General features: G+C 41.8%; 1 protein-coding gene across 1 annotated transcript in view; it reads left to right on the top strand.

Moving 5' to 3' along the window:
• Nucleotides 1-27,350, top strand: part of kcnq3 (potassium voltage-gated channel, KQT-like subfamily, member 3) — a 247,296-nt gene that overhangs the window by 202,997 nt on the left and 16,949 nt on the right. The window contains exon 9 of the mRNA XM_078397327.1: nt 7,130-7,156. Within this exon, the coding sequence (XP_078253453.1) occupies nt 7,130-7,156 (27 nt within the window). The remainder of the gene's footprint in view (nt 1-7,129; nt 7,157-27,350) is intronic.

Below are 27,350 nucleotides of genomic sequence, written 5' to 3'. Positions count from 1 at the left end.
TGCCTTCTGAGGCAGAGAATTCCACACCTTCACCACTCTCTGACTGAAAAAGTTCTTCCTCATCTCCGTTCTAAATGGCCTACCCCTTATTCTTAAACTGTGGCCCCTTGTTCTGGACTCCCCCAACATTGGGAACATGTTTCCTGCCTCTAATGTGTTGAGCTGTCACATTGCATCAATATGTTATTTAAAGGGGCAGTTACCCAGTGCCAAACTTAGACAGGTGTTCTATGATGTAACCTTGAGATTAGGCCTAAAATGTACATTGAAAGATCTGTTTGCATCTTAATCGCCTTCACAATCTAAGGGCCTCACATCTGTTAATGATAATCCTTTTGTAACTTTTGTATATACCTGGGCTCCTCCATTTTCTAGCTTTTCAAGAACATGGAGGAATTGGAGAAAAAAAATGTTGGCCATCTCGCTCTTTATTTTTCATTTTGACTGCTTTTATTATTGAAATTGAATTGTGCAATCCCCAGAAATCTGACACTGGGTAATCCAATTTCCAGGCTTGGGAGTTTACAGCCTGTAGCTTATCTTTTTTATCCATAACCGATTCCCTTAAGCTTATTTGTTGGTGTGCATTGGAATTACACTCACCTGTGTTGTTTAACTAATGGCCCAGATTTGGCCAGGCTCCTTCAGTAGTGCCCTGGCTTTTGGCAAAGCAAATGCCGGAAAATTTGCTGGCAATTTCCTACCACCACACTCGGTGGATTCCAGTAGCACAGCAGAAGGTTGCTGGCATCACCTGAGTTCATGCCGAGACTCTACATCCTGTACTAGATTAGACTGGCTCATGATCTGCAATGTTACAGCAAGGTGCAAGGAAGGTAAGGATGATGTTGGTTATGTATTTTAATTACCTCTTCCTGCAATGTTTGTAATCATTTGTGCAATAGGTGGATTTTAATTTTGAATTTTTTTGTTTGCTCATTTCATTTTTAATTGTTTTGAATGTTTCTGAATAACTAAGGCTTTGTGAAGTATGGCAATATCTTCATCAAGACTGGGGCTGAAGGGAAGGAAGGGAGATGTGTGCATTTTATCTGCCTGTGTATGGGATTTTGCCGGCTAGACTTATTCCAGCCCTCTCACGTGATCCACTGCATTTCTCTGCTTAGCATCAAAAGATTGTTGGTCAGTAACATTACCCCCCAGATGTAGAGTTGGTAAATACCCTGCAATGGGACTAATCCTGGACAGGTTCTGAGGTAAAATCTGAGCTAGGAAGCCATGTAACACATTTCTGAGAAGTTTCACTTCTGTTACTTTGTTCAGGGACTTCATTAATATTTAGAGGAAAGCATGCAAATGAGTCAATAGTCGAAGTATCAATATCACGCAGCATAATTTAAAACCATCTGTTTCAGGAAATGTGTTTATATTTGTGATGGAACTGTAATATTTTGCACTTTTACTAAGTTCATAAGCTATCAAGATCTACCGCAGAGCTAAAGCTTGTTAAGGAAGGGGAGGAGGTGGTAGATGTGAGAAGACTTAAGGAGCAGGGTGGGGTGGCGGTCAGGTGCATAGTAGGTGTTTTCTGAGATGAGATCTGAAGGTAGAGATAAAAGCAACGATTTAAGATAATTTCAGAGTCCATCCCTGAAGAGTCATTGACCTAAATCTACAATTCTCTCTACATGTTGGATGCAAAATATTTCTGACGTTTACCGTTTTGTATTACGGGTGTGTAATGTCCGAAATCTCCAACATCTACCCTTGAGCAAAGGGCTGAAGTGGACGGGTTGGAAGATTTGTGATGGATGCATGGATGGAGAAGATACCTATGAGGGATCTGAAAATTACAGGCGAAATTTGTGGAGCAACTCGACTGGGAAAGCACACAGGAAATGGGAGTAACTTAGTTTGTACTAAAGTCAATATAGATAGTGTTGGAGAAGACAAGAAAGAGATTGAAAACCATCCCAGAGTTTGGTTTCATAAGCTAGCAGCACAAATTGGCCACATTATATTGTGATGAACAAGATTTAGGGTGGGAAGCTCAGTTCAAGGCTGACGAGGTTGAAAATATGACTTTTGTTTACAAGCATAAATGATTGAATGATACTTTATTGTCGCATGAGCCTAGGTACAGTGAGAACATTAGGAACATTCTTAAAAACATATGGCCATGAGGCACAGGATCAGAGTTAGATCATAATCACCCCGTCCTCCCTTTGAATAAAGTCTATGGCTGATCTGATTGTTGATCTGAACTCCATTTTCTTGCCTGATCTCCACAATCCAATATTCCAGATATCTACCTAGCCTTGAATATGGTCAATGGCACATCCAAAGCACTTTGTGGCAGACAATTTGAGACATTTATAACCCTCCGAGAGGAGAAATTTAGATTTCTGTCTTAAATGAGTGGTGAATCCTGTTGAAAGCACCCCTAGTTCTAGATTCCTGTACCAGGGCCAACATCCTTGAAGGCACTTTTCTATCAAATTCGATCTTATATTTCAATAAGCATGGATGCATTGGGAGAAATAGTTTTCTTCTGTGCTGAGTTGCTGTTTATCTTTGATAAAATCACTTCTTATTTATCCCGAGACTATGAATCCAGTCTAATCAAGTTTTCTTCACAAGACAATTCCTACATCTCAGGATTTATCTAGCATAAGATCAGAAGACATAGGAGCAGAATTAGGCCATTCGGCCCATCAAGTCTACACCTTTCAATCATGACTGATCTATCTCTCCCTCCTAACCCCATTCCCCTGCCTTTTCCCCATAACCTCTGACACCCATACTAACTAATCAAGAATCTATCTACTTCTGCCCCAAAAGATATCCACTGACTTGGCCTCCACAGCCTTTTGTGGCAAAGAATTCCATTAATTCACCACCCTCTGTCTAAAGTAATTCCTCCTCATCTGGGGCTATGACCTCTAGTCCTAGACTCTCCCACTAGTGGAAACATCTTCTCCACATCCACTCTATCCAAGCCGTTCACTATTCTTTACGTTTCAATGAGGTCCCCCCCTCATTCTTCTAAACTCCAGTGAGTACAGGCCCAGTGCCGTCAAACGTTCATCGTATGTTAAATGATAGCAAACCATGAGAGGCACATCCTTCCTTAAATAAATTCCCTAAGCAGTCAGCTCTCACTGAAGTGCTAAACAGGTGAGGCATGCCCACATTTTTAGTCAATCTCTCTTGCAACACGGGGCTATATTCCATGTGGCTTAATAATTAAGTGTGTTTCTGCATAGGGATTTTCTGTGAAAACACACCAGTACCTAAGCAAGAGCATTCATTCAAGATTCAAGATTCAAGATAGCTTTATTTGTCATCCAAAAAAACTATTTTTTTGGACGAAATTCAGTCACCCACAGTCCAACACTAAAAGCATTAAAATAGGCAGATCTTACACTATTAGAGTAACAGGCTTTTCTATTCTCCTCCACCTACTAACTTTAAAGTCTCTATATCTCCTTGCAGACTTCATGGCCTCCTCACAACATCCTCTCCCATTTACACTTGACAAACTGACAACAACAGGACATCCCAAAGCACTTTACACCTAATGAAGGACTTCTCAGGTCTAGTCCCTGTGGTAATATAAGAGATGCAGCAGTTAGTTTGCATATTGCAAGTTCCCACAGACTGCAATGTGATAATGATCAGATGAATGCACAGCTTTCTGACTCCGAAGTGAAAAAGCTGTTAGCTTAGCCTGTGGCTGACACTGTGTAAGTGTGCAGACACTAAGACTGAGTATGAATACGTATCTTGGGGAAGTGAATCACCAGCCGAGGTGGGAGCACAGCTCTATGTCTGTTGTTGATGAATTCTAACAAGCAAAACTCCTCCATAACCTGTGCCTCTCAATAAGGGTTCTGAGGGTCTGCCTCTACTTGCACAAGCCAGAGTTTCCAGTGCTTGCTTGCGATATGTGAACGACCTTGCTATCAGCGAGAACTCTAGGGAGCAGGCAGAGTCCTGTCTGTTCAGCTTTTCTGTTTATGGGTAGAAAGGAACGGCGGATGCTAGTCCATACTGAAGATAGACATAGAATGCTGGAGTAACTCAATGGGATAGGCAGCATTTATGGAAAGAAGGAATGGGTGACGTTTCGGGTCGAAACCCTTCTTCAGACACTTTTCAACTTCAGACTTCAGATTTCTTTCAAAGAAGGGTCTCGACTCGAAATGTCACCGATTTCTCTCCAGAGATGCTGCCTGTCCTGCTGAGTTACTCCAGCATTCTGTGTCTATTCCTGTTTATGGATGCAGGTCAGGCAGCATCTGGCAGAGATAGACTCAAAGTGCTGGGGTAACTCAGTGGGTCAGGCAGCATCTCTGGAGAAAACGGATGATTCGGGTCAGGATCCTTTTTCAGACTGAAGGTGAGGACTAAAGACGTAGAAGAGGACATGCGGGAATCAGAATGACTGGAACTGAGAAGGCCAAGGGGGCGACAATGAAGAACGATATACAGTATAGTGAGAACCCTTCCCCTATCTATAAACACAAGGCACAGGTATAAAGTAAGGCAGGAGGAATTCTTTATTTGAATTCTGGAATGCACTGCCAAAGGGGTTGGTGGAGGCAGGTATTCTCATAACGCACAAGAAGTATTTAGATAAACATTTGAAAAATCCAGGCTAAGAAGGCTGCAGGCCTTTAGTGGGAAACGGGATTAGTGTGGGTTGTCATGGACACGGTGGGATGAAGAGCTAATTTCATGCTGTTTGACTCTATTGCTATGAATTGCACTGTTCAAACTCATTCCAATGCAACTGTTTAACGAGCCTGAAATAGCTACTGAGGAATGTTTGAAGAGAACTACTTAAGGTTCTCTAGAAAAGCAGCAAAGGAATAATGCCTTTTGATGCAACCAGAATTTAGGATAAACCTCACCACCAGCCATGTATATATTATGCTTTATTGTTGCCAAGGTGGGACTATTTATGTGGGAGCCATATATTGCTCATAGAGTGGAAATTATCTCTGTTGATTGGCTGAGGAGATAATGCTGTTGTGGATATAAGAATTAGAACTGCCAGTAAAATGTTGCAATGAAATACAAAAGGTTGGCAGAAGTGGACTCTGCACTTGACTCCAACATCAATCTCAGAGCATGCACCTAAATAGCATTGCCATCGTTTAAATTGCATATTGAGTTTTCCATTTTAAATGCAAAGTCAAAATATGTTGGCACTTAAGGCGCAAGCAGCTTTTAAATATTCGTTGAGATTTTTTCCAATCAGTACTGCTGTCACTCTGTTTTTCACTTCACCATTGCTATGTAGTGCCAGCAGAGAAGTACAGGACTGATCAGTAACGCAGGCTAGGTGAATCTCTGAGCTCCGTGCAGTAAGCACCACATATGAGAGTGAAATAGAGAGAGTTATGTCATCTTCAATCACTCCAATGATAGATGGTGGGGCATTTAAAAAGTTTATTGTGAGCTTCCTCAAATGGATCAGTGAAATGCACAGAGAGCAAGCACTGTTCATAAGTTCATATATTCATATGTGATAGGAGCAGAATTAGGCTATTTGGCCCATCACGTCTACTCTGCCATTCAACCATGGCCGATCTATCTCTCTCTCTTAACCCCATTCTCCTGCCTTTTCCCCATAGCCCCGACTCAAGAATCTATCTATCTATCTATCTATCTATCTATCTATCTATCTCTGCCTTAAAAATGTCCATTGACCTGTCCTCCACATCCTTCTGTGGCAATGAATTCCACAGATTCATCACCATCTGACAAAAGAAATTCCCCCTGATCTGAACTCTGGTAATACATTTCAGCCAAAGTGGTAGGAGGTGCTATGTAATCTCCATGTAGGATGGGGAGTTCGGCTGCAACCTCTCCCAGAGGTACAGGATAAGGATGGGGATAGGATGTCTTTTGAATGAGGTAAGGATGACAACATTCAGTATCTGACCATATGGGTGAATGGTGCCCCTCAGTTATTAGCCACTTGTTGCTACCATGAACTGCACCTCAGATATTAACTACTTGTTGGTACCAGCCATCTAATGAACTGCACCTCAGCTAGGAATGAGACTGAAAATGAATTGCAGGTGATATTTTTTTATTTGTTTTATAATCAAGACATTATAAACATTTTGACAACTATTTTTTTGAAATTACCTTTTAGATCTCTTCATATCCATATTAATATTCAGCAGTTCACGTCTCAATAGCACTTATGACTCATGTATTCCCTGATCATTTGCAATGATGCTTTCACCTCAAACTGTAACAACTTAAATACGAGGAGCTAAAATGGGAGATAATCTGTTTTTTCCACAGCTCCTTGTAGATTAGTTACTGATTTCCTAATCTGTGGCTCCCTTGGAATTTTGGGTAATTGTGAGCACCTGACCACAGAGAACACTTTCACAACTTTTAACATAGAACAACACGGCACAGGAACAGGCCCTTCAACCCACAAGTTCCGTGGCGAACATGGACTAATTAAGCGAATCATCTCTGCCTGCATATGATCCATATCCTTCTATTTCCCACATATTCACGTGCCTATCTAAAAGCTTCTTACTGTATCTGCCTCCACCACCATCCTTAGCAGTGCATTCCAGGCACCCACCACTCTCTATGTAAAAAAATCTGCCCTGTATGTCTCCTTTAATCTTTTCCCCTTTCTCCTGACAGCTATGTCCTTTAATGTTTGATATTTCCACTCTGCGGAAAAAGGTTCTGACTCTCTACTCTATCCATGCCTCTCATATGTTTATATATTCTATCAACCTCAACCTCTGCCATTTCAGAGAAAACGATCCAAGTTTGTAATAAAGTCTGTATCCGAGCTGTTTTGTAACCATCCCCCAATATGTTCCATGAAGTCTCATGTTAGAAGAGGCCATCTTTGATAATCTGGTTCATTTTAGAAACTGACTTACAATTGGAAACTGTACGAATCTTCTATTCTGACGATGATGGATGGAAAATGACTATTTTATGGTGCATCTCATACATAGCAATAATATATTGAGATTGTTTTGCTTGAGGATTGAATAGAAGATGTAAAATCTATTCTTTGTAAAAATTGTACTTTTATTTTTTTAGACTTTAAAAAATCTCATTCTATGGCTGATTGTAGAATACTCTCTTTTTTTCCCCTTTGTTAATTCTAAAGAAAAGATCAAGGGGATGAAGCTACCAGGTTTGTTGATTTCTTTCACTTTTTCACTTTCTGTATTTGATTTATGAAAATATATAAAATGTGCTTAAAGGAAAACCGCTGGTTACAGAAGACGGTCAATTTGGTAACTTAAGATTTTCTCTGATTTTTAATATCTAAAACAAATAGGTTTCATGTATTTGGAGTCAATCATGTACAATATGGAAGACTCATAAAGTCAATGTTATCTAAAAATGCAGCCTGCAATTATATTGTTATGAGTCCTGCTTATATAGTAAGTTTCATTTGTCCAAACTCGATTCCATTGATATTTTTATTGTTGAATATTTCCATTCGAAAGTGATAAAGGTCTTCCCGGCAGAGTATTGTTAACAAATACTACCTGTTGATTATGAGTAAGAAATGGTGACTTGAAACCGAACACTGTAGTCATTGCCCATTATACTCACAGCCCACAGAAGCATCTGTGGTGCAACAATGATTGTGTTACCTACATTGGACAGGGAAGGTAGGTGGGAAGGATAGGTCATGGAAGAACAAAGCGACAGAGCTGAATAATAATCTAATTTATCAGGAAACAGGTATAGAAGTGTGAAAACGCACAACACCAGATTCAGGGACAGTTTCTACCCAGCTGTTATCAGGCAACTGAATCATCCTATCACAACCAGAGAGGTGCTGAACTACTATCTCTACCTCTTTGATGTCCTTTGAACCACCCTTGATTGGACTTTGCTGGCTTTACTTTGCACTAATCGTTATTCCCTTATCATGTATCTATACACTGTAAATGGATTGATTGTAATCATGTATTGTCTTTCTGCTGACTGGTTAGCACGCAACAGAAGCCTTTCACTGTACCTCGGTACATGTGACAATAAACTAAATTAAAACTAAACTAAAACAAAATGTGTCATATTTCTCAGATGCTAAGATCATAATGTACCATATAACTCATATTTTGAGAGGATGCTTCCAGTCCTTCTTACAAATAGAGTGGCCCCAGTCAGGCCAGTTTTTCCAAGGTCATCCCCTCTCCCCCATTCTGAGTTCACCTCCAGTAAAACACTTAATTAAACATAACTGAATTTTCAAAATACCAACTATTCAGCCCTTAACTTTCAGCAACTACTGATGAGCTCAACCACACATTCACCTTTACGCTTAATGCCCCTGATCCACACTAATACTCTGTCTCACTTGAACACTTTCGCCGGAATGCCCTTCATATTCACACTCTCAGGCCCATGTAAGACAGAGTTTAATGAAATGACTACAGAACTGCCTGAATCTGTGCACGGAATTATGACGTTGTGGCCATTAAAGAGCTCAGTTGCCGGATAGACGGGACTGGCAACTTCACGCTCTAGTTTTCCAAAGGTTCAGATATGATAGAGAAGGAGATAAAGGAGGTGGAGGAGTTGCATTGCTAATCAGGGAGAATATCACAGCTGCATTCAGAGAGGACACACTGGAGGGTTCATCAGGGCCGTCTTTGTAGCATTATGGGCCCCGGGCAAAGCAGTGTACTGGGGCCCCTACGACAACTACTCACAGGAATAAAAATGTAAATGGTCGATAAAATGGGGCCCCTATGCTCGTGGGGCCCCGGGCAAGTGCCCATCAGGCCCATGCGTTAAGATGGCCCTGGGATTCATCCATTGAGCCACTATGGATAGAGCTCAAAAATAAGAAAGGTGCGATCACTCTTATAGGATTAAACCATAGACCTCCCAATACCCAACAGGAGAAAGAGGACCCGATATGGAGTCAGATTATGAAAAGATGTAAATGCAACAGGGTTGTCATAGTGGGTGACTTTAACTTCCCCAGTATTGACTCGGACATCCGTAGTGCAAAAGGCTTGGTCAGGCAGAATTTGTTAGATGCATCCAAGAGGGTTTCTTGAAACAGTACGACTCAAAGAGGGGCCATATTGGACATTGTGTTGGGAAACGAGCCTGGCCAGGTGACTGGTGTTTCAGTGGAAGGGCATTTTAGGAACAGTGATCACAACTCTTTAAGTTTTAAACAACGTGCTGGAGGAACTCTGTGGGTCAGGGGAGAAATGGATAGACAATGTTTCAGATTGGGACCCTGCTTCAGATTGCCCATTTCTCTCCACAGATGTGCCTGAGCTGCTGGGTTTCTTTAGCAGTTTGTTTTTTTTACTCAATTTTCCAGAATCTGCAGTCTTTTATATCTCCTTGAGTTTTTAAATAGTTATGAGTGAGCATAAGTCTGGACCTTGAGGGAAATGACTAAATTGGGAAGGGCAAATTGTAACATGGTTAGGAAGGAGCTAGGAAGAGTAAACTGGTATTGGGCAAGACATATCAGACATGTGGGAATCATTTAAAGACCATTTATGGGCAGCACGGTGGCGCAGTGGTAGAGCTACTGCCTTACAGCCCCAGAGACCTGGGTTCGATCCTGACAATGTGTGCTTGTCGGTACAAAATTTGTACGTTCTCCCCGTGACCTGCGTGGGGTTTCTCCGAGATCTTCAGTTTCCTCCCACACATCAAAGACATACAGGATTGTAGGTTAATTGGCTTGATATGAATTAAAAATTGTTGCTAGTGTGTGTAGGATAGTGTTAGTGTATGGGGATCGCTGGTTGGTACGGACATGGTGGGCCAAAGGGCCTGTTTCCGTGCAGTTAAATAGAGTTCAGGATGAGCAAGGAGGCGGGACAAGAATGGCAAGAAAAGGGAACTTAGGGTGACATGCGTGGTTCTAAATTTGGTCACAAAAAAAGGATGCCTAGATAAAGTTTAGGAAGATGAAATCAGACAGGGCCTTTAAGGAAAGGAAAACAGGAAAAAACTTAAGCAGGGAATTAAGAGGGCCTGAAAGGGCTTGAAATATCCTTGGCAAGTCCGATTAAAGAGAATCCTGAGACTTTTATACAAGGGTTTCTCGCGAGAGGGTTGAAACACTTAAGGATACGGAAAAAAAGCTTTAAAAGTCAGAGGATTTAGGCAGTACTAAATGTGTACTTGGCATCTGTATTCACCAAGGAAGGTTTGAAGGCTATGGAATGCGCTACCAGAGGAGATAATGAAAGCAGATACGATAGTGGCATTTAGAAAGCTTTTAGATAGGCACATGAATATGCAGAGAATGGAGGGATATGATACATGTGCAGGCAGAAGGGATTATGGGGCAAAGGCAGGAGAATGGGGTTGAGAGGGAAAGATAAATCAGCCATGATTGAATGGCGGGATAGACCTGATGGGCAGAATGGTCTAATTCTGCTCCTAGAACTTATGAACGTGAAGTTAATTTAATTTGGCAACATATTTGGCACAGACATCATGGTCTGAAAGGTCTGTTCCTTTTCTGTATAGTTCTATGTTGTAGTCTTTTTGATTTAGCCATTCACTGCTATTGGATTAATCTTAAATAACATTAAGCCCTGATAGAACATTTCATAGTTCTAGGATCACCTTGGAATGGAAAGGTAACCCTCAGCTTCTTTCTTTTACTGTCCATCCAGGGCCTGGTTGCTAAGGTTGTCCATCTAATCAGTTGCCTCTGCCACTCCTCTCTTCCCCGTTCCACGCAACTAAATTTCCTTGAAGAGCCTTCCCTGCCCCAACTTCCAAGATTCTTTCCCTTGTTTCTCTCCTCCCTCTCCACGTGCATTCTCTAAATTTGCTTTGTCTTGGCATGCACCATCTGCTCGTCCCACTGACATGCTGACTAAGAATCTTCTCTTCAAGATCATATACTATTAGATGATGTTAATAGTTTTCTCTTTGACAACTTTATCCCACTCCTTCAAATTTGCTGTCATCAAAGAAATCAACCTTCGATTCTTCTATCCTTGCAAGTTATCGTTCCTTCTCTGGGCTCCTTGTGGGAGCCTCCAAATCCATGACTGTTTTTCCTGCAATTGGATGATGATGTTGATGATACGTTATCATATCATCATATCATATATATACAGCCGGAAACAGGCCTTTTCGGCCCACCAAGTCCGTGCCGCCCAGCGATCCCCGTACATTAACACTATCCTACACCCACTAGGGACAATTTTTACATTTACCCAGCCAATTAACCTACATACCTGTACGTACTTGGTACGTACGTTATGATGATACTTTATTGACACTTGTACCCAAGTACAGTGAAATTCCTTGTTCTTCATAAGATCATATCATAAGTGATAGGAGCAGAATTAAGCCATTCGGCCCATCAATTCTACTCCGCCATTCAATCATGGCTGATCTATCTCCCCCTCCTAACCCCATTCTCCTGCCTTCTCCCCATAACCCCTGACACCCGTACTATTCAAGAATCTACCTATCTCTGCCTTAAATATATCCACTGACTTGGCCTCCTCAGCCTTCTGTGGCAAAAAAAAATCCACTTGCATGCAAAGTACACAAAAGAGTTGTCACAAAGGCGCCGACAAAGTTACAGAAAGTACTCGTACCTTCTTCCCCCTCGCTGGGTCCCCCTTAGTTCTCGGCGGCCCCCCTCCCCCTCCCCACGATGGTTGAACACCATGGTTCTACCCAGGCACAGCGATAAAACAACCTGCTGAAACTCACAAGCAGCATCCTATCTGTCTCGACTGGTGTCATGTGTCTCTGCCTGCCCTTTTACATCTCTCTGTAATCCTTTAACATGATTGACCACGCCGTCCTTCTTTAATGCCTCTCCACCATTCTCCAGAACTGGGTAGCGCTGCAATTGCCCGATTCCATTCTCATGCATTCTATCGTAGCCAGAGAAACACTTGCAAAGACTTCTCTTCCCATATATTGTTTAATTAGATGTCTTCCTTTCCTGTCGTAATTCAGGCAATTAAATAGCAACTATTCATGCGCATGGTTTATTTAAAAGATTTACTGCTGCACTTCCCTCATTGAAGACTCCTGGCACATGAAAGTTATAATCCCCAGGGGTCACTTTTGTTTTGTAAATGATTTGTTTCTTGATTAGTAAGGGTGTCAGACGTTATGGGGAGAAGGCTGGAGAATGGAGTTAGGAGGGAGAGTTCGATCAGCCTTGATTGAATAGCAGAGTAGACTTGATGGGCCGAATGGCCTAATTCTGCTCCTATCAATTATGACGTGCGTGCAGCAGGCACAGTAGAGCAATGGAACTATATCACTGATATAGGCAGTGGGCAGTGGGCATTTCCAATGCCCCCAGCTATTTGTCCATTGCAATCATCCGACCAACTTTAACCTAATCAGCCAGAATAACCTACGGGGTGGAAGTGATGTCAGCACTAACAACATTCTAATTTTAGTTTCAGGTTAAAATCTTTCCCCTAAGTCCCTTCAGCTGGCATGGAGCCCAAACTGTGATACGGTGTCGACTCATTTCAGTTCCTTTTCAAACAGCTTCACTCGATGTTTACTTATGGACTGCCTTGGGCAGAGTAACCTTGGCCTCGTCATCTGTGGGAAATATGGAGACTGTCTTAAGATGTCTACACATAACTCAGGAATAATTACTGCTTCCATTGTCAAGTAGTACGAGAACAAAACTGCAGGATTATTCGTATCTTACAAGAAGGGAAAAGAAATGTTAAAAATCAGACTGATCACAGTTCTAATGTTCTTTCAGACACAGCAGTTAGACCTGCAGCAATTTTCCTTTGTCTGGTCAAGTCAATACATATTTCTTTCACTTCTAATTTGAACTGACAGATAAAGTATCTCTCGGTCCCAGTGATATTTAGGGGAAATTGTTTGACTTGTTTGCTGAAGCAAACATCTGATCTACTCATTGAATAGCTACTGAACAATATAATAAATTAGCGGTGGAATAAGAACAATGCCATTTCTTTTCCCTATGTTTTCATTGTAGAATAATGGAATATGTTGGTTCATCCATGATCATACAAATCTAAATTCCCACAGGAAGAAAGAGAATAGAAAGATAGAATCACACAGCGTGGAAACAGGCCCTTCGGACCAACTTGCCCATGCCCACCAGGATGCCCCATCTCCTCTAGTCCCACCTAGCTACATTTGACTGATATCCTAAACCTTTCCCATCCATGTACCTGTCCAAATGTCTTTTAAATGTTGTGATAGTATGTCCCTCAACTACCTCTGGCAGCTCGTTACTTCTATCCACCACTCTTTGTGTGAAAATGTTACTCCTCGAGTTCCTATTAAAGCTTTCCCCTCTCACCTTAAACCGCTGTCCTCTGGTTCTTGATTCCCCTACTCTGGGTAAAAGACTGTACATTTATCTTATCTATTCCCCTCATGATCTTGTATGCCTCGGTGAGACCAGCCCTCGTATTTCACTCCAAGGAATACAGTCCAAGGCTGCCCAAACTCTACCTATAGCTCAAGCTCTCGAGTTCTGGCAACAGTTCCAAAACATAGAACAGTGCAGCACAGGAACAGGCTCTTCAGCCCACAATGTATGTGCCAAATATAATGCAAAGATAAACTAACCTCATCTACCTGCACGTGATTCATACCGTTCAATTCTTTGCATATCCATGTGCTTACTTCTTAAATGCCACTATGTTCTGTATTATTGTCTGTAGAAGGGAATTTTATGCTTTACCCATACCCGAAATCTGATTTTACTCAGATAGGCAGACACAAAATAAAACAGTGGTGAGTCTATCAATCAATTCAGTTTAATAAAGGCCTTAGCGATGTACATCGGGAAACAGTGTGAGCAAGCCCAAGCTGCTTCAAAGTCCCACAGTAATGTAGGATTCTTATACCCTCATGACACAATGGTTACTTGTGGAGTTGAAATAAACCGTCATTAATCAATATCTCCCCAAAGGTAACTGTAATCTTGCATTTCTTGTTGTTTAGAAATATCCCTCCCATATATCTAACATGTGGATACCATAAATGTCCAGATTCTACTCGCCAAATGGAGTCCCCCTCGTAAAAGAGGTAATTTGTTCAACTTTGGGAGACTTTCCTGCTAAACACAGTGACCAAGAGCAGCTGTGATGCAAGATTGCAACAGATAAGAACCTAGGCAGAACTGCAAAGGACTATCCTCCTCCCCTACTGATAAGGAAGCCTGCTTCTCAGCAGAATGTTTCAACTTTACCTATTTTAACTACATTCTATCTCGGCCATTTCCCCATCATGCTGCCAGTCTACGAGCTCCAGGGTTAACCAAACTATAACCTACTCATCTTCCTTATACTTCATAAAATTCCCAACAACATAGTCCCAGTATTGCAGGCCCCGGGAATGGTGCAAGGAGAAGTAGGAATGAAAATGACTGTTGGATGGTCGTGATAGGGGCAGTGCCCCACGGTGAAAAAGAAGCAAAAGTCCATCATCCAAAGTGCGATGAGGCCCACAAAATGGAGAGGGAAAAAATTTGTTAAAATCTGTGAAAATTAGCAATCATTACATTGGGGAAGTGTTAAATACTTTCTTCAATAAGGCCATAAGGAATAGGAGTAGAATTAGGCCATTCGGCCCATCAAGTCTACTCCACCATTCAATCATGACTGATCTATCTCTCCCTCCTAACTCCATTCTCCTGCCTTCTCCCCAAAACCTCTGACACCTGTACTAATCTAGAATCTGTCTCTGCCTTAAAAATATCCACTGATTTGGCCTCTGCAGCCTTCTGTGGCAAAGAATTCCACAGATTCACCACCCCCTGATTAAAGAAATTTCTCATCATCTCCTTCCTAAAAGAACATCCTTTAATTTTGAGATTATGACCTCTAGTTCTAGACTCTACCATTGAAGGAGCACCTCAACTTCACTTTCCTGCATTCAAGAGAGAGCTAGATAGAGCTCTTAAGGATAGTGGAGTCAGGGGGTATGGGGAGAAGGCAGGAACGGGGTACTGATTGAGAATGATCAGCCATGATCACATTGAATGGTGGTGCTGGCTCGAAGGGCCGAATGGCCTAGTCCTGCACCTATTGTCTATTATCTATTGAAATGTCAGGAAGACGTTTGGATTGGTAACTCCCTTTAACTGTCGAGTGTCCTGATTTCAAGGTAACCCAAGCTGCAACAGTAAAGATTAAATTGGAAACAGGAAACAATGGAAATCTCGGCAATTCGGGCAGCATGTAAAAGGAGAGAGAAGCAAGGTTGACATTTCACCTGAACTGGGTGGAAAAACATGGTTAAAGAGGTTTTAATGCAGGGCAAGTGTGGGGTGCAGAAAGAACAAATGGAAGGCCTGTGCTATTGTGGTAGATAGCAAAGAAGAAATGGTAAAGGTTGGCAGTGCCAGGTAAAAATAACAAAAATGGACTAGTGGAGAAACAAATAATAGATACAGGAGAGGTGAAAATAGGATTAGTGTAATTCATTATCTGCATCATTAAATTATAAATTGGGTTCTCACTCAAATCGTGTGAGTCCAATTTAAATACATTAATTAAGTGTCTCTTCACTCCTTGGCAGTATTCAATATCCATTGCCATTTTAAAAAGAAAGGTTGCACCCACTTTGGCTGCAAGCACTTTGTCCCCCCTGACCTCAATTCTCACCAACCTTCATTAGCTTTCCTTCCTTGGATGCTCTGGCTTCAAAATACTTTCCGCAGGATTATGCAATTACAAGATAATTACAGGTGAAGAGAGCGATTTAGCTCATTTCTGCTCATCCACTCTGAATGACATTTGCAGCATCCAGCTGCTTCTTAACTAATATTATCTGGGTTTGCAGCTCCACATTTGCTTTTATTTTCAAAAAAAATCTATTCAATGCTCTATCCAGAGAACACTCCCATTCCTTAATTCGGAAAACTGCGCTCTGCTTCAACTGTGCCTACAATGATTAATTGAAAATATTTAATCATTTCCACTCTTCTCCTTCCCCGTCATCTTGCAAATATCACCTTTTTGAATGTCCATGTAAGTCTATGTTGAAACATATAATGGAATTTGTCCCCTCACAGTGCATTCCAAATCATCATATCAGGCTCATACATCAGCTCTGATCGACTAGCACCTTGCTCTACATCGGTGTAGGGGGGAACAAGTCGAAGAACCAAAACGTCACCTATTTCTTTTCTCCAGAGATGCTGTCTGACCCGCTGAGTTAGTCCAGCACTTTGTGTCTGTGCTGTACATCCGTCTCCATCTGTTGTCAAATCTTCCACTGCTGGAAATAGTTTCTTCTTTACTTCAAAATTCAGTGTGATTTTGAGCTTCTCAAACAAATCTCTTTAAAAACTTTGGATAGCCACAAAATGCTGGAGTAACTCCGAGGGACAGGCAGCATCTCTGGATAGAAGGAATGGGTGATGTTTTGGGTCGAGACTCTTCTTCAGACTAAAGTCAGGGGAGAGGGAGATACAGAGATAAGGAACTATTAGGTGTGAGAACGAGACAAAGGGGATGGAGATCAAGGAACAGGTAGAATAGATCATTGTTAGCGAGGAGAAGGTAACAACAAAGCAAATGGAAATAAAGTGTCATTGGAGAGTCAGACTGGTCGGAGAACTGGGAAGAGGGAGGGATGGAGAGAGAGGGAAAGCAAGGGTGATGAAGTTAGAGAAGTCAATATACCTCTGGGGTGTAAGCTGCCCAAGCGAAATATGAGGTGCTGTTCCTCCAATTTGAGCTGGGCCTCACTCTGACAATGGAGGAGGCCCAGGACAGAAAGGTCATGTGGGAGTGGGAGGGGGAGATAAAGTGTTTAACAACCGGGAGGTCAGGCAGGTTTAGGCGGACTGAGTGGAGGTGTTCAGCAAAACGATCGCCGAGCTTATGCTTGGTCTCCCCGATATATAGGAGTCCACACCTGGAACAGCGGATACAGTCGATGAGGTTGGAGGAGGTGCAAGTGAACCTCTGCCTCACCTGAAAAGACTGTCGGGGTCCTTGGACGGAGTCGAGGGAGGAGATATAGGGACAGTTGTTGCATCTCCTGCAGTTGCAGGGGAAAGTACCTGGGGAGGGGGGTAGTTTGGATGGGAAGGGACGAGTTAACCAGGGAATTGCAGAGGGTATGTTCTCTGCGGAAATCGGAAAGGGGTGGAGACGGGAAGATGTGGCTAGTGGTGGGATGCCATTGTAGATGGTGCAAATGTCAGAGGATTGTGTGCTGTATGCGACGGCTGATGGGGTGGAAGGTGAGGACTAGGTGAGTCCCTGGTGTGACTGGGGGAAGGTGGAGCAAGAGCGGAGCTGCGGATATCGAGGAGACCCTAGTGAGGGCCTCATCGATGATGGCAGAGGGGAACCCCCGTTCCCTAAAGAATGAGGACATCTCTGATGTCCTGGTATGGACACCTCATTTTGGGCGCAGATGCGGCATAGACGGAGGAATTGGGAGTAGGGGGTAGAGTCTTTACAGGAAGCAGCATGGGATGAAGTGTAGACTAGATAGCTGTGGAAGTCAGTAGGTTTATAATAGATGTTTTTTTAACTTTTAGTTCTTGGGGAACAACAGTGTCGTTAGTCTTTTATCCCTGGGTAGCATCCTTGTAAATTTCCCCTTATATTGTCTCTACCTTGACTCCTTGATCTTATATTCTTTCTATCTTGACAAGACTTTGACAGTTTTCCTGAAATGTGGCATGCCCAGAATTCACCATAAAATTCCAGTTGGTGTTGTTTTATAGCTTCATTAATATCTACTTTTAGCCCCCATGTTTTTGCACTTGATTCCATTGTTTTTGTTTACACCTTTTAGAGCACCTTCTCTAAAAAAACTTGTTCACCCATACCCTAGATCTCACTCTTCCTGTTCAATAGGAACAGACATTGACAACTGACATTGACAACATCCTCATTAATGCTTGTACACTTTCCAGATTTGTGGAAAACGTGCGCTGTTGCCCTTCCAGGACTTGTGTTGAAAATACTGCTCCTTTTATCTAGGATTAATTATGGCCTTGGGTAGGCAGGCATAATTTCAAAAGTTGCAGATTACATGAAATTTGGAAATTTAGAAAGTAGTGAGGAGAGTGATACCTGACTTCCAGAGGAATAGACAGTAATGAATTGCAGAGAGTGATACCTGACTTCCAGAGGAATAGACAGTAATGAATTGCAGACACAGAAATTTAGAGTCATAGAGAGTTAGAGAGCCACAGTGCATGGAAACAAGCCCTTTGGTCCAACTTGCACACACCGGCAAACATCTCCCATCTACACTACTCCAACCTGCCTGTGTTTGGCCTATATCCCTCTAAACCTGTCCTGTCCATGTACCTGTCTAATTGTTTCTTAAACGTTGCTATAGTCTCTGCCTCAACTACCTCCTCTGGCAGCTCATTCCATACACCCACCACCCTTTGTGTGAAAAACGTTACCCCTCAGGTTCCTTTTAAATCTTTTCCCCTTCACCTTAAACCTGTGTCCTCTGGTTCTCGATTCACCTACTCTGGGTTAGAGACTGCGCATCCACTCCAATCTATTCCTCTCATGATCTTATACACCTCTAAGTGTAAGAAAATAACTGCAGATGCTGGTACAAATCGAAGGTATTTATTCACAAAATGCTGGAGTAACTCAGCAGGTCAGGCAGCATCTCAGGAGAGAAGGAATGGGTGATGTTTCGGGTCGAGACCCTTCTTCAGACCTCTAAGATCACCCCTCATCCTCCTGCTCTCCACGGAATAGAGTCCCAGCCTACTCAACCATATCATATCATATCATCATATCATATCATATCATATCATATATCTACAGCCGGAAACAGGCCTTTTCAGCCCTCCAAGTCCGTGCCGCCCAGTGATCCCCGTACATTAACACTATCCTACACCCACTAGGGACAATTTTTACATTTACCCAGCCAATTAACCTACATACCTGTACGTCTTTGGAGTGTGGGAGGAAACCGAAGATCTCGGAGAAAACCCACGCAGGTCACGGGGAGAACGTACAAACTCCTTACAGTGCAGCACCCGTAGTCAGGATCGAACCTGAGTCTCCGGCGCTGCATTCGCTGTAAAGCAGCAACTCTACCGCTGCGCTACCACTTAATCACAAATTTGTGAAGTGATTAATTTTCATAGAAAGAATGAACCTGGTCCTATTAAACCAAATGAATAATTTTGAACAATTGAGGAAATAGTGAACTTTTGGATAAAAAGTTAGTCTGGATAAAAACTATATAAAAGAGGTACTGAAAAGACTGCTTGTTCCCGAAATCCCAAATTACTCATTCAGAATGCATCTTTCCTTTCCGTCCTTTTACAACTTTTGTATCATCACAGCCAGTGATTCACTAATCTCCAAAGGTTCAAAATTTATAACCGATCTATTAAATGGGTCTTTATCAAAGGTCATTTGAATATTCTCTCTCACGCACACACAAAAACGCACTCACACACACACCTGTATTATCCTTTTTAGCTATCATCTAGTACTTTGTTGAAGAACTCACTAAAGTTGTTTTTAATAAATACTGGTGATGTCCCCAAATGAACCCACTTTTTTCATTTAATTCCGCTGTGAGATAGTATCTTTCACTTTTTCCCTACTAACAATGACTCAGGTTTGTGCTTTGATGCAGGGTTACAATACATTTTGGCCTTTAGGCTTCTGGCATGATTAACATGCCCACTAACACTGTAGCCTTCTCATTCTCTCAGTGGCATGATGAAACCCCATATTCTTATTTCACTGCCTTCACCATGACTTCATGTTAACTCTTTACTTCACTGATATTTCTAATCTTTATTAGGCCAACAACAAATCGCCAGCTTCCTCAGACAATAGAGATTTCTTCTGAAATTGCTAATTGTAACAATTATGGAGAGAAAAAAAAGTAGTTTCTGTCTGTAGACTCCATCATGTCACAGAGCAGGTGAGGAGGGTAGAGTATTAGTCAGCATGTTCATCACACAAAGAGTGGTGGGTGTATGGAACGAGCTGCCTGAGGAGATAGTTGAAGCTGGGACTATCCCAACATTTAAGAAACAGTTAGACAGGTGCATGAATAGTACAGGGTTTGAGGCATATGGACCAAACGCGGGCAGGTGGGATTCGTGCAGCTGGGACACGTTGGCCGGTGTGGCCAAGTTGGGCCGAAGGGCCTGTTTCCAAGCTCTATTGCTCTATGACTCTGACTCTGAGCCAGGTTTTGTTTATATTTCTGTTCACAATGCCACTAACTCCAGTGGTGATGACAGTCTCATTATTTGCTAATTTTAATGTTATTCAAATACTATTAGCTCAAGAAAATCTACTTATTGCATATTATAGTTGGAAATGGAAATTTTACACCATTTTTATGTCTTTATACATGACTTTCTATTATTAAATGACCGCTGTGGGGAATAGTTTTAGAATATTCCTATTGCTAATAATTAATATTTTATAACGTTATTTCTGTTGGTTATAAATATTCAAATTCAGCAAAAGGTATATGTGAAAATGTAACAGGGGAAATCAATTTAAACTGGATTTTTGTAATCCTCCACTTTTTCTAGCTCCATGGGACTCATTTTCATATGTATCTAGCTGAGCATGTATATCCACACACCTGGCTGAGCCTTCTCTCACCTGATCTAGCTGCCACATAAGGCCAGGAGACAGAGGAGCAGAATTAGGTCATTTGGCTCATCAGGTCAGCTTTGCCATTCAATCATGGTTGATCTACCTTTCCCCCTGACTTCTCCCCATAATGTTTAACACCCTTACTAATCAAATACCTATCAAACTCCACTTTAAAATACCAAATCACTTGGCCTCCACAGCTGTCTGTGGCAGTGAATTCCACGGATTCATCCACCACCTGGCTAAAGAAATTCTTCCTCCTCTCCTTTCTAAAGTTACATCCTTTTATTCTGAGGCTGTCTTTTCCTCAGGTCTTAGACTCTCCCACTAGTGGAAACATTGTCACCACATCCACTCCACATCTACTCAATCCATGCCTTTCATTATTAGGTAAGTTTCGATGTGACCCCCCCTCAACCATCTAAACCCCAGCGAGAAGTTGACCAGAACCATGAAACGCAGATTAAACATTAACCCAATCATCCCTGGGATCATTCTCGTAAACCTCTTCTGGACCCTTTCCAAAGCCAGCATATCCTTCCTCGGTTATTGGGCCATTCGGCCCTTCGAGCCTGCACCGCCATTCAATATGATCATGGCTGATCATCCAGCTCAGTAGCCTGTACCTGCCTTCTCTCCATACCCCCTGATCCCTTTAGCAAAAAGGGCCACATCTAACTCCCTCTTAAATATAACCAATGAACTGGCCTCAACTACCTTCTGTGGCAGAGAATTCCACAGACTCACCACTCTCTGTGTGAAGAAATGTTTTCTCATCTCGGTCCTAAAAGACTTCCCCCTTATCCTTAAGCTGTGACCCCTGGTTCTGGACTCCCCCAACATCGGGAACAATCTTCCCGCATCTAGCCTCTCCAACCCCTTAAGAATTTTATATGTTTCTATAAGATCCCCCCTCAGTCTTCTAAATTCCAGCGAGTACAAGCCCAGTCTATCCAGTCTTTCCTCATATGAAAGTCCCGCCATCTCAGGGATCAATCTGGTGAACCTTCTCTGTACTCCCTCTAAGGCAAGAACGTCTTTCCTCAGGTTAGGAGGCCAAAACTGCACACAATACTCCAGGTGCGGTCTCACCAAGGCCCTATACAACTGCAGCAGAACCTCCCTGCTCCTAAACTCAAATCCTCTTGCTATGAATGCCAACATACCATTCGCTTTCTTCACTGCCTGCTGCACCTGCATGCTTGCTTTCAATGACTGGTGCACCATGACACCCAGGTCACGTTGCATCTCCCCTTCTCCCAATCGGTCACCATTCAGGTAATACTCTGCTTTCCTGTTCTTGCCGCCAAAGTGGATAACCTCACATTTATCCACATTATATTGCATCTGCCATGCATTTGCCCACTCGCCTAATCTGTCCAAGTCACTCTGCAGCCTCCTAGCATCCTCCTCGCAGCTAACACTGCCACCCAGCTTCGTGTCATCCGCAAACTTAGAGATGTTGCATTCAATTCCCTCGTCCAAATCATTAATATACACTGTAAATAACTGGGGTCCCAGCACTGAGCCTTGCGGTACCCCACTAGTCACTGCCTGCCATTCCGAAAAGGACCTTGTGGGACCTTGTCGAAGGCCTTCTGAAAGTCCAGATATAACACATCGACTGCTTCTCCCTTATCCACTCTACTAGTTACATCCTCGAAAAATTCTATAAGATTCGTCAGACATGATTTGCCTTTGGTAAATCCATGCTGACTTTGTCCGATGATTTCACCACTTTCCAAATGTGATGCTATCACATCTTTAATAACTGACTCTAGCATTTTCCCCACTACCGATGTTAGGCTAACTGGTCTATAATTCCCTGTTTTCTCTCTCCCTCCATTTTTTAAAAGTGGGGTTACATTAGCTACCTTCCAGTCCTCAGGAACTACTCCAGAATCTAAAGAGTTTTGAAAAATTATCACTAATGCATCCACTATTTCTGAGGCTACTTCTTTAAGCACTCTGGGATGCAGCCTATCTGGCCCTGGGGATTTATCTGCCTTTAATCCATTTAATTTACCTAACACCACTTCCCGACTAACCTGGATTTCCCACAGTTCCTCCATCTCATTAGACCCCCGGTCCCCCGCTATTTCCGGCAGACGGTTTATGTCTTCCTTAGTGAAAATAAAGATTAAACTTTAAACTTTATTTTAAAGGCACAGCATGGAAATAGGCCCTTCGGCCCACCGTGTCTGCGTCGACCAACGATCCCCACGTATACTAACACTATCCTACACACTGGGGACAATTTACAATTTTTACATAAGCCAATTACCCTACAAACCCACACATCTTTGGAGCGTGGTAGGAAACCAGAGCACCTGGAGAATACCCAAGTGGTCACAGGGAGAATGTAGAAACTCTGTACAGACAGCAACCATAGTCAGGATCAAACCCGGATCTCTTCTGCTGTAAGACAGCAACTCTACCACTGTGCCACTCTGCTGCCTAATAATCTTCAAGCATCCATTCTTAGTTCTCTTCCTCAACTACCTGGTGCACCTGGGTGATTGTCTCAGCTTACATGTGCATTTTCATTGGCATTCAGAGCAGGCCTCACTGCATAATCTTTGATGTCCTATTGGAAAACAAAATTAATTCCTGACCCCATTCCATGTGAGAAAAAAATCAGATTTTGCAATGACCATGTCTCAGCTCCTTCTGCTGTTGAAATCTATTTATTTGTCATGGCAAGATCTATATTTCATATTCCCATCAATGATACCACCGTTCTTATTGACATAGTAAGTACAGCATCTCACTTGATGCTTGTGTGTTCTCACTGCTTCCGCCATTAACCTCTGGCCCCTCACCCTATCCACTCCCAACCCACTCACAAACTCTTGTGTGACTCCAGCCATTCATTCACTACTCTCTTGTTGCCATGTGATAAACAGGTTGAGCAGCAATCATATTAAGAATCCATTCCCAGACCGTTTTTTATCAATCCCTCTTACCTCCATTAAGGTTCCACTTCAGAACAATGGCTTTAATTTAGTTTAGTTTAGTTTAGTTTAGTTTAGTTTAGAGATACATGGCGGAAACAGGCCCTTCGGCCAACCAAGTCCACGCCGGCCGATTCCTGTACACTAGCACTATCTTGCACACTAGGGACAATTTACAATTTTTACTGAAGCCAACCTACAAACCTGCTCGTCTTTGGAGTGTTTGAGGAAACCGGAGAACCCGGGTAAAACACACGCGGTAATGGGCAGAACATATAATCTCCGTAAAGACAGCACCCATAGTGAGGTTCGAACCTGGGTCTTTGGCACTGTGAGGCAGCAACTATACTGCTGCGCCATTGTGCCACCTCATAATTAGGTCTATTCCAATGACCTCAAATCAAAGTTCTCTTGGTGGTTTTGTGAAAATTTTGGAATATCTTTCTACATTAAATCTATTATGCATTTGTTAATAGATACAGATTTTTTTGAGCAACCTATCATTTTTTTTTCAATTAGCTCTGATATATGTTAATGTAAAGAAAAATAATCTAGAATGTTGGATCAGCACATTTTTGGTACATTAATTATATCAGGACGAAAGACATTGAAATTGAATGTGACATTTTTTCATTAGCCTTCCTTTAAATGCAGTGCTGTATTTGATGTTTATACTCTAGTGCTGATGTTCATTGGTACTTGAAAAATGAATAATTTTGTATAATTGCCTGTGATCATATCCAGGGCTAAAAACTAAGATCACAGTTGACCAATTTCCCAAAGGACTATTTGATCATTTTTACTGTGGTTGAGATTATTAAATATGATTAATAATCAATAATTACCTAAGTAACAACCTGCCTGCCTCGGGCTTTAATTTTTAACACTAAGTTGGCTGTAACTCTACTTATCATTAAGCAATAAGGCTGGGAAAAGTGAGGAAAGGAAATGTTTAATTTGAATATGTAATTATCTCAACTGGATCAAAATCTCTCCTTTGTGCATCAGTTTGCACTCACTGTGTTACATTTAACCTGAATCCATTCGGTTACTGTCTTTAATTTGCACTTTGTGGCGTACTTGCACCTTCTGAGTTTCATCAGCTCCCCCATAGTCACCTCCAAGAGGTTGCTGATCTCTTTAAGTTGCATGCAGAACAGATTACATCTTTTTTGTGTGGCGAGGTTTCTGTCTGTAAAAAAGATTTAAAAAAAAATCTGATTATTCAAAAAAACCCGAATGAACCAAATTACACAGAATTACAAAATCCTCTTAATTATCTGTGATAACAAAGACACTTAACTTTTCTGGTAACGGAGTAAGAAAGTAGTGGCAAACAATTTTTTTTTCACGTAGACAGTGAAAGATTTTAAATCATTCTGTGTTCTATGTCTTTAAATTCCACATAATCTACTCTAATGCTAATATTCTTCCTGAGAATCACTTTGAAGCTTTAGCTAAGGTACAGGGGAGCATTTATTTAAAAAAAATGGAAGATATTTGGGCCAATGACCTGTGCTGGGCTTGTTCTTTAAAAACAAATTGGTGCTCATTCCAGCTCCCTGTTTTTTTCAGGTATGATTTGTACTTTTAAATTTTTTTTAATGACTTTGCTTTTTTTCTTGGTGTGGACACGCTTGTCTGATTGCAAATGGGTAACATGGAATGAATGCATGTCCTTCTGAGTGTTTCAATGGATTGGCTCTCAAAGAATGTGCACGCATGGTTTAATATTTATGAATAGTAATACCATTATTTTTAATTATTTAACCCAACCGATTACTTATTTAAATAATAGTGCACACTAGACCATGACTTACATCAAAGGGAAGAAGTTGCATACAGAGTACTTGGGCTAATAGTATACTGCATGATATTATTCTTCTTGAATTCCCTTCAGCAAGAAGTTTGTTATGAGCTTTATTCCGTGGACTCATTTACTTGTATTTTCTCCCACTCTCACACAAATATAAACCTGGTTGAGTGATATATCTGATTATATTTCTTCTAAGCCAGGCTTGTATGCTGTCATGGTAAAAGAATACAGTGATAACTGTTGCTTTCGTTCCAGTACTAACCATTTTCTTCATCAAACTAACATGAGGGTTTATCACACCTCAAAATACTGCACGCTTTCTGATTGCATTGTTATTGCTGTTAGATGGGAAAAGTATTGATTGCCTTTATTTAAGTGAGGAGATATACGAAGAAAAAGTAAAATAAGATGGCACCAGTGGTGCAGCTGGTAGAGTTGCTGCCTCACATCACTAGAGACCCAGGTTTGATCCTGCCCTTAGTTGCTGTCAGTGTGGAGTTTGCATATTCTCCTTTTGACCACGGTGAGTTCCTCCTCGTGCTCCGGTTTTCCCTCACATCCCAAAGCAGTGAATCATCGTTCTCAAACATCGTTGCAACTTTAGAGGGTAGTTAGTCACAGAAAGTGTTCCTTAATTCCTCAAGAGAGAGTTAGATTTAGCCTTAGGGCTGAAGGAATCACAGGATATGGGGAAAAAGCAGGAACGGGGTACTGATTTTAGAGGATCAGCCATGATCATATTGAATGGCGGTGCTGGTTCGAAGGGTCGAATGGCCTACTCCTGCACCTATGTTTCTATGTTTCTATGTTAAAGGAGTGACAGCATTAAACAAGCAATTATTGTCTTCAGGATGACATTGCTTTCGACATACAATAGACAATAAGTGCAGGAGTAGGCCATTCGGCCCTTCGAGCCAGCACCACCATTCAATGTGATCATGGCTGATCATTCTCAATCAGTACCCCGTTCCTGCCTTCTCCCCATACCTCTTGACTCCGCTATCCTTAAGAGCTCTAACAAGCTCTCTCTCTTGAATGCATTCGGAGAATTGGCCTCCACTGCCTTCTGAGGCAGAGAATTCCTCCTCGCTCAGCCTTTATGACAAGGTCTTGTATGTAGAGGGAGTCTCTCACATGCCATGAGAGATCCACATGCGTGGAGACAATTTAAATCCCATCCACAACTTTGGCTAAACAGTGCTCCCTATTTTGTTTAAATGTAGAGTTCCTAATTCTTGAATTTGAAAAGAGCCCTTTTTAAACACTATCCTAACAAGAAGATGTCTGCAATATGGTTTGGGTTAGAATGATTCACCATCTTTTAATTAATCTGGAAATTATGATTAAGCCTTTACCACTTCTTAATTAAGGTGGAGACCATTGTAACAAAATGTCATTAAAGGCTGCACAACCTCCATTAGTGGTCCATTAATCTCCTTAGATCCTGTCTTTGTCTGTGGAAGTAATCACTAGATCAGATCTACACAAATGTTGCTTGACTTTCTCTTTTACTTTAAATTTACTGCTGCTGCTGTGATCTCAATCTCACAGTTCCAGCATGTTAAGTTTTTTGTTATTTTTCTAACTATTCCTGTTCTTCTCCCCTGTTGACACTCCACCAGTCAAATCATCTGTGATTAACTGGATGCCACCAAAAGGAATTCTGTCAATGGACAACCATGGTCTGGTCACATTCATTGCGTCTTTCCTCCCCATGCTTACCCCTCTCTGAAACATTATATGTCTTGTTTCTCCGGTTCTGAAGAAGTGCCACTGGCTTGAAACAACTTGACTCTGGTTTTCGCTCTACTGATGCTGCTTGACCTGCTGAATTTTTACAGCATTAGTGCAGATGGGCAAAAAGGTCAGCATTAGTGTAGATGGGCTGATAGGCCCACTTCTGTGCAGTACAACCCTGTGACTCTGTGAAACCTTTGCCTCCACAACACATAATCCTTGTCAAAATGAACCCTTCCCCCAAGACTTCATTTGGACCTCCAAATG

This window comes from Rhinoraja longicauda, chromosome 4, assembly GCF_053455715.1.
Source record: "Rhinoraja longicauda isolate Sanriku21f chromosome 4, sRhiLon1.1, whole genome shotgun sequence".
NCBI classification, from domain to species: domain Eukaryota; kingdom Metazoa; phylum Chordata; class Chondrichthyes; order Rajiformes; family Arhynchobatidae; genus Rhinoraja; species Rhinoraja longicauda.
Note: the sequence above shows the minus strand (reverse complement) of the source record. Positions and strands in the feature narration are given on the sequence as shown.